The 12192-nt window shown below is 39.6% G+C and overlaps 1 protein-coding gene across 4 annotated transcripts in view; it reads right to left on the reverse strand.

Moving 5' to 3' along the window:
- The window catches only part of PTPRM (protein tyrosine phosphatase receptor type M), a 746863-nt gene that overhangs the window by 424102 nt on the left and 310569 nt on the right, over window positions 1–12192 (reverse strand). For all 4 annotated transcript variants that reach the window (XM_082668014.1, XM_082668012.1, XM_082668013.1 and 1 more), the window contains exon 6: window positions 1147–1321. In XM_082668014.1, the coding sequence (XP_082524140.1) occupies window positions 1147–1321 (175 nt within the window). The remainder of the gene's footprint in view (window positions 1–1146; window positions 1322–12192) is intronic.

Consider the following 12192-nt stretch of genomic DNA (forward strand, 5'->3'; position numbering starts at 1 on the left):
TTTGGCCGTATGTGGGCCTCTCACTGTTGTGGCCTCTCCCGTTGCGGAGCACAGGCTCCGGACGCGCAGGCTCAGTATCCATGGCTCACGGGCCCAGCCGCTCCGCGGCACGTGGGATCTTCCTGCACTGGGGCACGAACCCGTGTCCCCTGCATTGGCAGGTGGACTCTCAATCACTGCACCACCAGGGAAGCCCTATTATGTCTATTTTAAACATGAGGAAACAGAAGCACGGAGAGGGTAAGCCATAGGACCACGCCCACACAGCTAGCTCTGGGGTTTGAACCCTGCAGTCTGTAAAACTGCCGACATAGAGAAATTTGCTGACAAAAGGAACAGTCCATTCAAAAGAGACCAATTTTATGTTCCCCATTTAATAAATGCAGGGGAGAACATGTGACAAGCAGGCATCATTGTCTTCCCGTAGGAGGAAGCAGCAATGGCTTGCTACAAGGTATAAAAATGCCTCACGGTATATCTAAAAGTCCAAATTCTGTCTGGGACCAAAATTGCCTTACCAGCTTAATACTATAAACTCCTAAGTCCATGCACACACAAAAAACATCAGACCAGCCAAAGGAAATTTATCCCCCACCTTTTTTTACTCGTCTCCCACCTTCCTGAATATAATGACTCAATTTTTCAGTCATGCAAAATATAGTAATAGAACCTAACAGCAACATTATGAATGTTAACCCACTACTATCAATGTGGCTTGTATGATATGACGGCACATTTTTATACTGACACTGCTTCATTTTATTAACCACCCTGCTATCATAAACACCGTGGCTGGGGAATATTTGCATTTTAAGTGATTTTCTATCAGTAAAAAAATTTTATTCCTTAAAAAAAAATTTATAGGGTTGCAATCTCTGTACACAGAGTTGGCAAAAGAACTTTCCCGGAGCACATTCATTGCTTTGTATGCAACTGAACCAACATAAATAAAATACATTTTTCAAAAGTATTGCTCAGGTGCAAAATTTGTACTTAAAATGTAATCCATCCATACAGCCTGTCACCAAACTACCGTTCAGAAACAGACGAGAGTAAGTCTGAGCTTTCAACAAATCATGAACTCACAACCATCCCACATGTCTCTTTTAATAGACTATTTGGAGGTATAAAAATAACATTAAATACCTTTAACTACCAATTCTGCATAGTTGGATAGGCCAACTCCTCCATCGGTTCGAATCATGCAGCGGTATTTTCCAGCATCTCGTTTGGTTGTATTCATGACATTAAACGATGCTATGAATCGCCGGGAACTAGTCACCTTTATTTCCTTCAGAGGAGCATCCCGTACATCAATGCCCTGTAAACACGGGGATGGGGAGAGCAGAAAGAAACAATATCAGCTGTCATATGGAACCAGGAAGACATCTGAAGGCACAGAATGGATGTTACTGATGTTACCTCCTTACAGATCTTGCTTCCACGGTTTATTAACCATGGCAGTTGTTCCAGGAAAACAGGTGCCCAGAAACTGAAATTCTGCCTCGATCAACACTTTCAGGATTTGAGGGATGCAAAATTAAGTGTTCAGAAATGTCTTTGGTTTTGCCCCTTTAAAATGTTCATTATGTTATTCTGCCTCAACAGGAGGAGAGGAAAAAGCACATGGAAAAATTCTTCATTTTGCTCCCAAACTATTAACATTTAGTCTTTCTGTAATACTTAAATCATTTTTTTTATACTTGGCTTGGAAACAAAATTAATTCGTACACTACCCTATGACTGACCTCATTTTATACATGAACTGATAAACAACTTATCAAGAGCTACATTAAAAATGTAAGTAGGTATTAGCATAAGTTCTGAAGGATGAGTCTCAGCTTTAGGATTTTCTTCCTGGAGCCATCAGAACCAAGCAGAAGTAGGTGCTTAATATTGCCTGACACTGAAATGCTAGGAGAGAAGTTCCTTTGCACATCCCACAGCCCAGGACCACAAAAAGCAGGTTCCAACACTGGAACAGTGTTGTCTTTACACTATCCCGGAGACATTAATTAAGTCCTTAGTTACGCACACTTGGAAATCCATTCTCTGCTTCCCACAGTTTAAAGCCTCAAGAAAGATTATAGATTTCAGTCCTATATATTCTTTTTCTTACAATTATCAGGAAAGAGGCTATCTTTAACATGTTATTTGCAAGTATTAAGGAGAAAACAATGGGCAAAGACCTTAAGGCAAATGCATGACACCAAGCATTATGTCCAATTATTCACCCAGCAACCATGCTGGGTGCCATCCACGTGCTGTCACTGTGTTAGGACACTAGGCTCACAAGAGTGGACAACAGAAAAGTGGCCCCAGTGTTCACAGTAGTGCTTCAGTTGCTGGGGAATACAGGCTTGAAATGGATGCATGATCACCAATGATGGCCAAGGCAGGTGGCTGGCGGAAATCACAATGAGGCCGTCTTTAGATATGGTGCCGTTTTGAGGAAGTGACATTGGAGCTGAGATCTGAAGGGTAAGTAGGAACTGCCAGGCAAAGGGGAGGGTGGAAGAAAAGGAGTGGCCCGGTCAGAGGAGAGAGAACAAGAGGCCCGGGGGAGGTGGGCGCGCACCTGTGTATTCAGGGACTCGCAGACCGTATGAAAATGTTTGTGTTTATAGGTATGAACACGCCAGGCTACCAATAATAAAACTCACCTGTTGAACTCAGTGATTTATATTAAGCACAGCCTTTTAAAAGCTTTTGCTGTGATATTTTCTTTGTCAGTATGTCCTAACGGACATGAGTTTGGGAGTAGACGGACCAGGGTGCCAAACCTAACGTCAGAGTGATTTATGCTCCTGGGGCCCCCCTTTCCTCATCTGTAAGGGGACAATACAACTCTGTCAGGGCAGTTGTGAGAAGTTAAAGATATACATGCCCAAAGACACTTGCCTAATGATCGGGACCACAAGTCCCTGCCCGGATTCTGGACCAGCTGAGGGATGAGTTCAAGAAGAAAGGCGGACAGGCTGTCAAACACCTCGTTTAGTACCCGTGGACCTGGCCCTGCAGAATACGCAGAACACGGCCGATGCGCGGTAACCATCAGCTTGCGAGAACTGAAGCACGGAATTAGACTCACCCACCCAGCCACGGGCCGCACTGCAAAACCACACCATCCCCGGCCCCCCACGTGGGGTGCTGCTGGCAAACTCGCAGGATGGAGGAAGGGCTGCCGTGGGGAGTGAGCTCCCAAGGAGGGACTGGGCCGGGCGTGCTCCCGGCTTCCGGTCCAGCAGCCGCGCGTGGAAAGAGACAAGGCATCCCGGTGCTGCGCCAGTACAGTTCCTGCCACAGCGAAGGAAACGTCGGGCCCGCGGAAGAACAGTTCCCACCATCTTTAGTACTAGCTGTCAAAACAGCCTTGTTAATAGCTTAAAGAGTCATAGATCTGAATGTGACATTAAATATATACCTTATATATCCTATGTGAGTCTTTTTTATTACTAAATCCCATTAATTTGGTCTGACAAAGGGCACTGAGAAGTTAAACAAAACAACATCAATCCAGCATTATTAATACAACAGGAGAAAGTATTTCTCTCTGTATTCATACATTGTCTCCCATCCTCTCCCCCAAATAAATATAATAAATAATTAAATTCTACCACTAGGAGTAACCTTAGACCTACTACTCTATAAAATTAAGTTTGTCTTTTTCAGACTGAAAAAAAACCTAATCTCGTTTTGAAAAAAAAAAAAAAGAGCCCTGAAGAAAGGCATACTCCACATTTATAATTATTTGTTTTGTTTATTAACAATGACAAAAACAAAAGGGCTATCTACTTATTTATTTACTTACTTGTGGCATGAATCTTGTAAGAATATACTTCTATAGTCATCTTGTAATATTTGTCCTAATGAAATAAGCCTGTCTCAAAAGAATGTTCATTCAAAAGAATTTTAAAGTGTGCCCTTATGGATCCCTCACAAGTATTCAAGGATGTACTGAGGGCAGTCAAGGTTAAGAAAACCTCTGTGTTGGATTCATATATATGTTGAGAGGAGCTTTACTTCATAGCTGTTGACTTCATGCCACAAATTTATCCTTTAAAATAAACAGCTTCAAACTAACAGCTTTACAGAACTCCAATGAGTCACATGAACTCTCAGGAATGGGACTTTTTTTTAAGCCCATGTATTTAATCACACAGAAAGTTAGATTCAGCTTCTTCAAGAGAAACAGTATATAGAAAGGAGAAGAGTGCAGCTAGCAATCATTTTAGCTTAGAATCCACATGCTATCATAAATCTTGCTTCAATCTGCAGGTATTTTCTATTACATCATTCACACGTAGGTGGATCCAAGCATTCATTCAACCCACACTTAATAAACATCTTTTATGAGGCAGGCACTCTACATACACAGGGAGCATGGGGTTAAGAGAACCATCCCTTACCTAATTGAATCCATAGTCTGGTTAGAAAAATAGACAGGTAAGGCACTAATTACACTACAGACCGAGGAACTGCCTGACAGAGTAAACCCAGGAAAAAGAGCCTCCTCACCAGCGAGGGGGGTGAGGGTTGGCTCTCTAGAAAGCATGACTTGAGGCCAGAACTGGGGGTGCACAGGACTTTCTCGGGCAGTGAAGGAGGAAAAATGGAGCCAGTAAGTGAGAAGAGCTCTGTAAAAGTCAACAGCCAAGACTGCTGAACTGTGGGGCGGTAGGTTTATTCTATTCCACTAGAACACAATGTGCTCCTGGAATGGCAGGTGATGAGGCTGGAATGGTGGAGCCCACACCCAGGAATAGGACCTGTGGAGGGTTACAGTTTATCCTGATGCCAAGAACACAAGGATTTTTGGCAAAAGGGTGACGTGAGCACATCTGTGGGTACAGTAAAGGCCCAAAGCAAGGAGTGTGGGAGCCCAACTGATGTCAAGGAAACTGGCTGTATTTTCTGCAAAAATCATAGTAACACACAACAAAAGGAGGGATGAGAGATAGGAAGGGAGGGATTCTAAAGCTATTTGGGAAATATAATCTATAAAAGTGGGTTACCATATGATCCAGCAATCCCACTCCTGGGCATATACCTGGAGAAAACCATAATTTGAAAAGATACATGCTCCCCAATGATCATAGCAGCATTATATACAATAGCCAGGACATGGAAGCAACCTAAATGTCCATTGACAGACGAATAGATAAAGAAGATGTGGTACATATATACAATGGAATACTACTCAGCCATAAAAAAGATAGAAATAATGCCATTTGCAGCAACATGGATGGACCTAGAGGTTATCACACTAAGTGAAGCAAGTCAGACAGAGAAAGACAAATATCGTATTATATCACTCATATGTGGAATCTAAAAAACAATACAAATGAACTTATTTATAAAACAGAAACAGACTCGTAGACATAGAAAACAAACTTATGGTTACTAAAGGGGAAAGGTCAGGGGAGGGATAAATTAGGAGGTTGGGATTAACATACACACACTACTATATATAAAATAGATAATCAACAAGGACCTACTGTATAGCACAGGGAACTCTACTCAATACTCTGTAAAAACCTATATGGGAAAAGAATCTGAAAAATAATGGATATATATACTGAATCACTTTGCTGTACACCTGAAACTAACACAACATTGTAAATCAACTATACCCTAATATAAAATAAAAATTAAATAAAAAAGAAAGAAAATTTTTAAAAGTGGGTTACACTGCAGCACCATCTTTCTTTTCTAGGAGATTATAAGTTCCTCAAGGTCATGAAACAGATGTATTCATTTTGTGGACATGGGTGCACAGGGAATAGAGCTCAATTAATATTTGCTGACTCTAGGAGTCATAGTCTCAGTGGAAAAAAGTTCCATAGGTAGGAAAGAAATGTGAGATTGTTATATTAACAAACTTATACCTGATCCTTACAGCTGGACAGTGAATCTTTATTTGCAAGGGATACCAACAGGGAAAAACAAAAGGATATTTTAGAGGATCTGTGTGCCCCTCTGTCAGCAACACTGCCCAGTCATTGTAATCGTAGTAGGCAAAATAGCGGCCCCCAAAGATGTCGACTCCCTGGTCACCAGAACCTGGGAGTTTGCAGATGAGATTAAAATAAGGATCTATGGTATTTTGTAAAATAACCTTGAAACTGTAATTTGACATGTGTTTGGTCAGGTTGTGTCATGTTTAATTTGTGTTTTTTTCCTATTCTTTTTTCATTTGAAAATTATGTTAGCAATAATTAATTCAATAATTACCACATTCTGCCATTAAAGGATATATTAGCACCATCAAAAAATAATAATAAAAAAATAAGGATCTAGAGATGGGAAGATTATGCTAGATTATCCAGGTAGGCCCAATGTAATGATAAGGTAGGAGAAAGTAGGAAGGTCAGATGCAGAAGGAGATGTGACCAGAGAAGCAAGTGCTTTGAAGACTGAGGAAGGGACCATGGGCCACGAAATGCAGGAAGCTTCTGGAAGCTGCAGAAACAAAGGACAGATCCTCCTCTACAGCTTCCAGAAGGAGCCAGCCCTGCCATCACCTTATTTCAGGACTTCTGACCTCCAGAACAGTGAGATAATGAAGCCACTAAGTTTGTGGTAACTTGTTACAGCAGCAATAGGACAGTAATACAATGAATATCAGGATATTGAAAACTCCTGTGGCTTTTCAGAGATGCGCAATAATCATGAATACTGATTTGTCAGAGTTACACAGCAAATCTTTAAGGCCAGTTTAGGTCTTATGGGCTAGCAACAGTTCTATTCAAAAGCCGTCACTGTAGCCAAAATAAAATAACAAAGTTGGAGGACTCACACTTCTCAACTTCAAAACTTACTACAAAGCTACTGTAATCAAAACACAGTGTGGTACTAGCATAAGGACAGACATAGACCAATGGAATAGGACAGAGAACCCAGAAATAGACCCTCACAGGTCTGGTCAGTGGATTTTTGACATGGGTGCCAAGATCATTCAATGGGGAAATGATACTTTTTTCAAGAAATGGTGCTGGTAAAACTGGACATCCATGTGCAAAACAATGAACTTGGCTTTCATTTTATACAAAATTAAATCAAATGATCAAATACCTAAAATTAAGAGCTAAAAGTATAAATCTCTCAGAAGAAAACATAGGGGGAAATCTTCATGATCCTAGATTTGGAATTGATTTCTTAAATACAATGCAACAGGCAACAAAAGAAATCACAGGCAACAAAAGAAATCAACAAAAAAATCACAGGCAACAAAAGAAAAAAATAGGTAAACTTGACTTCATCAAAATACAAACTTTTGTGCATCAAAGGACACTACCAAGAGAGTAAAAATACAACAACAGAATGAGAGAAAATATTTACAAATAACTTATCTCATAAGGGATTAATATCCTGAATACATAAAGAAGCTCTACAACTCAGCAAAACAACAGCAACAAAAACCAAACAATCCAATTTTAAAATGCACAAAGGACTTAAATAGACATTTTCCCCAAAGAAGATACAGAAATGACCAATAAGCACATGAAAAGATGCTCAACATCATTAGCCATTAGGGAAATGCAAATCAAGACCACAATGAGATATCACTTCATACCCAGTAGAATGGCAATTATACCAAAACAAAAGAAAGAAAGGAAGAGAAAAGAAAAGAAAAAGAATAAGCATTGGCAAGGTTTAGTTAACTTTTTGTTACAGATCATTTTAATTTAAATAAACTTTGAAATAGTGGTTTTATATATATATAATATATGATATTATATATATACGTATATATTATATATGATATATATATTATATATATCATATATTATATATCATAATATATATATCATATATGATATATATGATATATATATATATGATCCTGGACACCTGGTGCCGAGCTCTGCCTGGAACCGGGGATTTTGTCCTGAGGACTCGGAGCCTCTCTTATGGGGAAACTCATATTCTATATATCATATTCTATGATATATATGATATATATATATCATATATATCATATATGATATATATATATCATATATGATATATATGATATATATATATATGATCTCTTCATTTAAATTTCTTGTGATATCTGTAGAATTTTTCATAGCATTAGATAATTTCAAAAACATGCTTTTTAATGTTTTCCACTGTATGGCTGTAGCCATTATTTATATAAGTAGTTCTCTCTTGCTACACATTTAAATTATTTATATATGTCACTATTATAAATGATCTTAGGACAATCCCTATTTCCTAAAATTATTAGGTCAAAAGGGAATAAAAATTTTAAGGTTATTTTTTTGGATGAATAACCTAAAAATCTCTATAGAGAGTTATTATCTATTTATAAGAATTGTGTTTTTTGGACTTCTCTGGTGGCACAGTGGTTAAGAATCCGCCTGCCAATGCAGGGGACACGGGTTCAAGCCCTGGTCCAGGGAGATCCCATGTGCCGTGGAGCAACTAAGTCCGTGCGCCACAACTACTTAGCCTGCGCTCTAGAGCCCACGAGCCACAACTACTGAGCCCGCGTGCCCCAACTGTTGAAACCCACGTGCCTAGAGCCCATGCTCCACAACAAGAGAAGCCACCGCAGTAAGAAGCCCGCACACCGCAACAAAGAGTAGCCCCCGCTCACTGCAACTAGAGAAAACCCGCGGGCAGCAACAAAGACCCAAGGCAGCCAAAAAAATAAATAATAAATAAATAAATAAAACCTTCCTTTAAAAAAAATTTTTGTTTTTTAATGGGAATTCAAATGGCTCCTAAAATCAAGTTATTTTCCAACTCCTTTTAAATACTACAAACAGATCAAACAGGACAGGGAATTGGCCTAAATCACTGACCTTTTCTTATTAATATTTCCAATACAATGGGGGAAAAAATCAGCTTATCTTGGGTAAAAGATCAAATATTCAGAAGAATATTTATATTTCTGTGGTACTGCATGCCTTTTATGGTACAAATTCATTTATTCTCTTAATCGATAGCAATTTTTTTTTTTTTCCGGTACGCGGGCCTCTCACTGTTGTGGCCTCTCCTGTTGCAGAGCACAGGCTCCGGATGCACAGGCTCAGTGGCCATGGCTCACGGGCCTAGCCGCTCCGCGGTATGTGGGATCTTCCCGGACCGGGGCACGAACCCGTGTCCCCTGCATCGGCAGGCGGACTCTCAACCACTGTGCCACCAGGGAAGCCCTCGATAGCATTTTTAAATTAAAATAATTCCCATTTTTAATATTTTGAAGCATGATAAATTCCCTATAATACTATATGAGATGCTGTCTAACTCTGACCTCTTTCCATCAGGCAAGGATGCTCCTTGAGACTCATATATTCAGTATCCGTAAGTGGATATTCCCAAAAATGGAAAATACAAACCAAACCAAGTAAGATTAAGCGTGCTTAAGATAATTTAACTGAAGAGCATGTAGCACTACTAAAATGTATATTTAGAATTAGGGACGCATGGCAAAATTTAAATATCTATAAGATTAATTACTCAGATTGACTCATTTAAATTTGTGGCATCACCAGGAATTTCATGCAAGTTGAAAATCCCACTTGGAAAACGTGAGCAGAATAGCTGCCTGAAGACTGTCGACCACTGAGGCCACACGTAAGGGGAATGAGATGAGCAGAGAAACAAACCAGGAAGGTCTGTGGAAGGCAGGAGGGAGAGGCAGGGAGACGGAGAGAACAAAAGGAAGAGGAAGAAGTGAGACCCGCAGAGAAAGAAGAGGCGATGCCAGTGCCAGATGGAAAGTGACAGGACAGGAGAGGAGGGGGCGCCCCAAGAAAAGGACCAAAGACCATGGGGACAGGGACGGGGGGAGGATTAAAACGAGAACAGATCACGTGCCCAAACGCCAGAGAAAGATGCGCTTCTGAGGGCCATATTCATTCTTTCCCTTTGAAATCCTGGCATTCACACTTTAATCCTGGTCTTGTTTCCTGAGGCTGAATACATTCAGCAGGTCCAACAGCACCTGTCGGTTCTGTATTAGCCCAGTTCTCAGATCACGTGCGTCAAGATGATTGGTTTAAGAAGATGTGTCATATATATGCAATGGAATATTACTCAGCCATAGAAAAAGTGAAATAATGTCATCTGCAGCAACACGGATGGACCTAGAGATTATCATACTAAGTGAAGTGAGTCAGACAGAGAAAGACAAATATCATATGATATCACTTATATGTGGAATCTAAAAAAAGGATACAAATGAACTTATTCAAAAAATGGAAATAGACCCACAGAAATAGAAAACAAATTTACGTTACCAAAGGGGAAAGGTGGTGGGGGAGAGATAAATTAGGGAGTAATATATACACACTATTATATAAAAAAGAGATAACCATCAAGGACCTATTGTACAGCACAAGGAACTATACTCACTATTTTGTAATAACCTATAAAGGAAAAGGATCTGAAAGAGAATGGATATATATATATATATCCATTTTTTTAAACATCTTTATCGGAGTATAATTGCTTTACAATGGTGTGTTAGTTTCTGCTTTATAACAAAGTGAATCAACTATACATATACATATGTCCCCATATCTCCTCCATCTTGCGTAATACTGAAAGGGATTTAGGCACTGAATGGGTAACTGAACAGACTGATTTTTAAGATGCCTTTTGGTCCCCAGATACTCTTCCTTAGGTCAGAATTCAACAGGGAAGGCAGGGAACCATGGCTGGCCCATTTTCTCTGATGCTGGACGATGTGAAAGGGCCGAGTCCCTCTCCCTGTCTGCCTCTCCCCACGACAGGGAGGACCAGACGTGACAATGTGCTCAGAACCTGGGGTTCTGAGCAGCAAGCAAACTATGGGGAGACTGTTATTCCCGCAAAACAAAATGATGAAAATGTCCACTGGGTAGAGACAGCACCTTTGTCAGGCAGTTTTCTCTCAATTTCAGAGTTAGAAGAGGAGGCCCTGACAAGGACTGGAGAGCTGGTTCTTAATAGCATTACAGCAGGACAATGAGGCATCACCAAGGATGGGACTGCGATTGTTCTTTAGAATATGAGTTTCCCCATAAGAGAGGCTCCGAGTCCTCAGGACAAAATCCCCGGTTCCAGGCAGAGCTCGGCACCAGGTGTCCAGGAGTTAAAGAAACTGCTGACCCATCTTTTGTCAACTTAATGAGACAACCATAACGGCCAAATCTGCAAGGAAATGATCTTAATGGGTTAAATGCAGCTTTTTAGAAAAGCAAGAGCATCTTCAAACACGCGTGCATTTCAATTTGAGCAAGCCTGAAAAGAAGTCCTGATAGTTATTTAAATTAGACTTCCAACCTTCTTTCTGCAGTGGACTAACTCTAGGACTTCTAAATGAGCAGTAATTTACCAGCAAAAAAAGATACATATTAAGTCTTTCAGAAAGAGTTTTGCAATAATCAGAGCAATGATTGAAAGAAATTGAGGTCTGGGCAGTTAGCAGCGCTGGGAGCAAATGAATCCCATTTTGGAGCCACTCTGAGTGCAGGGGCCAAGAGAAGATACAGGAGAGCCATTCGCCCCTCCTTAGCCATACGGGTGAGGATTAAACGCACTTTCATTTCTTTAATAGAGAAAATAGTCCGTCTCGCTCCACTTTCAAATATGCCCATTTGTAAGATACCGGTTGAAATTCTTACCACTGGGATCACTAATAGTATCAGCAGAGCCAGGAATAATTTTGTTTAAAACATTTCCTGTAATCTAAATCCAATAATAATTGAATACCTCAACAAATCTACTTTCTGGGAGCCCATGTATTTTTTAATTTTAATAACTCAGATGGTACTGACCTTGATTTCTATCCCATAACCAAGCTAACACAAATATTTATCAACTTGGAATACTGAACCAGAAGTTCTTATATACTGTGAATATCTATTGACACGTATTCTTCAACTGGCTAATGGGTATACAGATAGCCAAAGTAACATATTATTCGAACATATGATAGTCTTATAGGCATATTCAAGTAAAGAATTTGATTACAAAAATTTAGAACCTCATTCTGATATTTAGACATAGTTCAATATATGTTTACAATACATGAATAAAATTTAACAATCTGTGTTTAAATTTTATTTAAAAGTTCATCCAAATAATATAGGATATATATAATGAATGCAGTAATTAGAAATACCAAAAAAAAAAAAAAGAAATACCAATGAAATTAGAAGTTCCTTAGTCTTAAAATCTGTTGACGGGACTAAT

The sequence above is a fragment of the Grampus griseus genome (assembly GCF_964374135.1).
Source record: "Grampus griseus genome assembly, chromosome: 12".
NCBI lineage: Eukaryota > Metazoa > Chordata > Mammalia > Artiodactyla > Delphinidae > Grampus > Grampus griseus.